Genomic DNA, 2,500 nt, shown 5'->3' with positions numbered 1-2,500 from the left:
GCTCTGTAGGGAACTCTCAAGTCCTTATACCTGCAGCTCAACTCAGCACGGATATCATACAGGGTGATGCCCTTGTTACCATAACCCTACAACCACAGGATAAACACAGGTTAGTGTGTCAAAATGATATGCCCTTGTTACCATAACCCTACAGCCCTGTTCCTGGAGAGATGCCCACCTGTAGGTTTTTGCTCCAACCCTGTTCCTGGAGAGCTACCCTCCTGTAGGTTTTAAATCCAACCCTGTTCCTGGAGAGCTACCTTCCTGTAGGTTTTAACACCAACCCTGTTCCTATAACACCCATGACAGCTATAACACCATGACAGCTATAACACCCATGACAGCTATAACACCCATGACACCCATAACACCCATGACAGCTATAACACCATGACAGCTATAACACCATGACAGCTATAACACCCATGACAGCTATAACACCCATGACAGCTATAACACCCATGACAGCTATAACACCCATAACACCCATGACACCCATAACACCCATGACAGCTATAACACCATGACAGCTATAACACCATGACAGCTATAACACCCATGACAGCTATAACACCCATGACAGCTATAACACCATGACAGCTATAACACCATGACAGCTATAACACCATGACAGCTATAACAGCTATAACACCCATGACAGCTATAACACCCATGACAGCTATAACAGCTATAATACCCATGACAGCTACAACACCATGACAGCTATAACAGCTATAACACCATAACAGCTATGACAGCTATAACACCCATGACAGCTATAACACCCATGACAGCTATAACACCCATGACAGCTATAACACCATGACAGCTATAACAGCTATAACACCATGACAGCTATGACACCCATGACAGCTATAACACCTATGACAGCTATAACAGCTATAACACCCATGACAGCTATAACACCATGGCAGCTATAACAGCTATAACACCCATGACAGCTATAACACCATGGCAGCTATAACAGCTATAATACCCATGACAGCTACAACACCATGACAGCTATAACAGCTATAACACCATAACAGCTATGACAGCTATAACACCCATGACAGCTATAACACCCATGACAGCTATAACACCCATGACAGCTATAACACCATGACAGCTATAACAGCTATAACACCATGACAGCTATGACACCCATGACAGCTATAACACCTATGACAGCTATAACAGCTATAACACCCATGACAGCTATAACACCATGGCAGCTATAACAGCTATAACACCCATGACAGCTATAACACCATGGCAGCTATAACAGCTATAACACCCATGACAGCTATAACACCATGACAGCTATAACACCCATGACAGCTATAACACCCATGACAGCTATAACACCCATGACAGCTATAACACCCATGACAGCTATAACACCCATGACACCCATAACACCCATGACAGCTATAACACCATGACAGCTATAACACCATGACAGCTATAACACCCATGACAGCTATAACACCCATGACAGCTATAACACCCATGACAGCTATAACACCCATAACACCCATGACACCCATAACACCCATGACAGCTATAACACCATGACAGCTATAACACCATGACAGCTATAACACCCATGACAGCTATAACACCCATGACAGCTATAACACCATGACAGCTATAACACCATGACAGCTATAACACCATGACAGCTATAACAGCTATAACACCCATGACAGCTATAACACCCATGACAGCTATAACAGCTATAATACCCATGACAGCTACAACACCATGACAGCTATAACAGCTATAACACCATAACAGCTATGACAGCTATAACACCCATGACAGCTATAACACCCATGACAGCTATAACACCCATGACAGCTATAACACCATGACAGCTATAACAGCTATAACACCATGACAGCTATGACACCCATGACAGCTATAACACCTATGACAGCTATAACAGCTATAACACCCATGACAGCTATAACACCATGGCAGCTATAACAGCTATAACACCCATGACAGCTATAACACCATGGCAGCTATAACAGCTATAACACCCATGACAGCTATAACACCCATGACAGCTATAACACCCATGACAGCTATAACACCCATGACAGCTATAACACCCATGACAGCTATAACACCATGACAGCTATAACACCATGACAGCTATAACAGCTATAACACCCATGACAGCTATAACACCCATGACAGCTATGACAGCTATAACACCCATGACAGCTATAACACCTATGACAGCTATAACAGCTATAACACCCATGACAGCTATAACACCCATGACAGCTATAACACCATGACAGCTATAACAGCTATAACACCATGACAGCTATAACAGCTATAACACCCATAACAGCTATAACACCATGACAGCTATAACAGCTATAACACCATGACAGCTATAACAGCTATAACACCCATAACAGCTATAACACCATGGCAGCTATAACACCATGACAGCTATAACACCATGACAGCTATAACAGCT

The 2,500-nt window shown here is 43.1% G+C and overlaps 1 protein-coding gene across 2 annotated transcripts in view; it reads right to left on the bottom strand.

The window, feature by feature from the left end:
- The window catches only part of supt6h (SPT6 homolog, histone chaperone and transcription elongation factor), a 50,075-nt gene that overhangs the window by 18,395 nt on the left and 29,180 nt on the right, over positions 1-2,500 (bottom strand). For both annotated transcript variants that reach the window (XR_006833813.1, XM_046316703.1), the window contains exon 26: positions 1-86. This exon is cut by the window's left edge and continues 62 nt beyond it. Coding sequence is in view for 1 of the 2 variants with exons in the window: in XM_046316703.1 (XP_046172659.1) it covers positions 1-86 (86 nt within the window). In the remaining variant the exon portion in view is untranslated. The remainder of the gene's footprint in view (positions 87-2,500) is intronic.

The sequence above is a fragment of the Oncorhynchus gorbuscha genome, linkage group LG20 (genome assembly GCF_021184085.1).
Source record: "Oncorhynchus gorbuscha isolate QuinsamMale2020 ecotype Even-year linkage group LG20, OgorEven_v1.0, whole genome shotgun sequence".
In the NCBI taxonomy this organism is placed as follows: Eukaryota; Metazoa; Chordata; class Actinopteri; order Salmoniformes; family Salmonidae; genus Oncorhynchus; species Oncorhynchus gorbuscha.
Note: the sequence above shows the minus strand (reverse complement) of the source record. Positions and strands in the feature narration are given on the sequence as shown.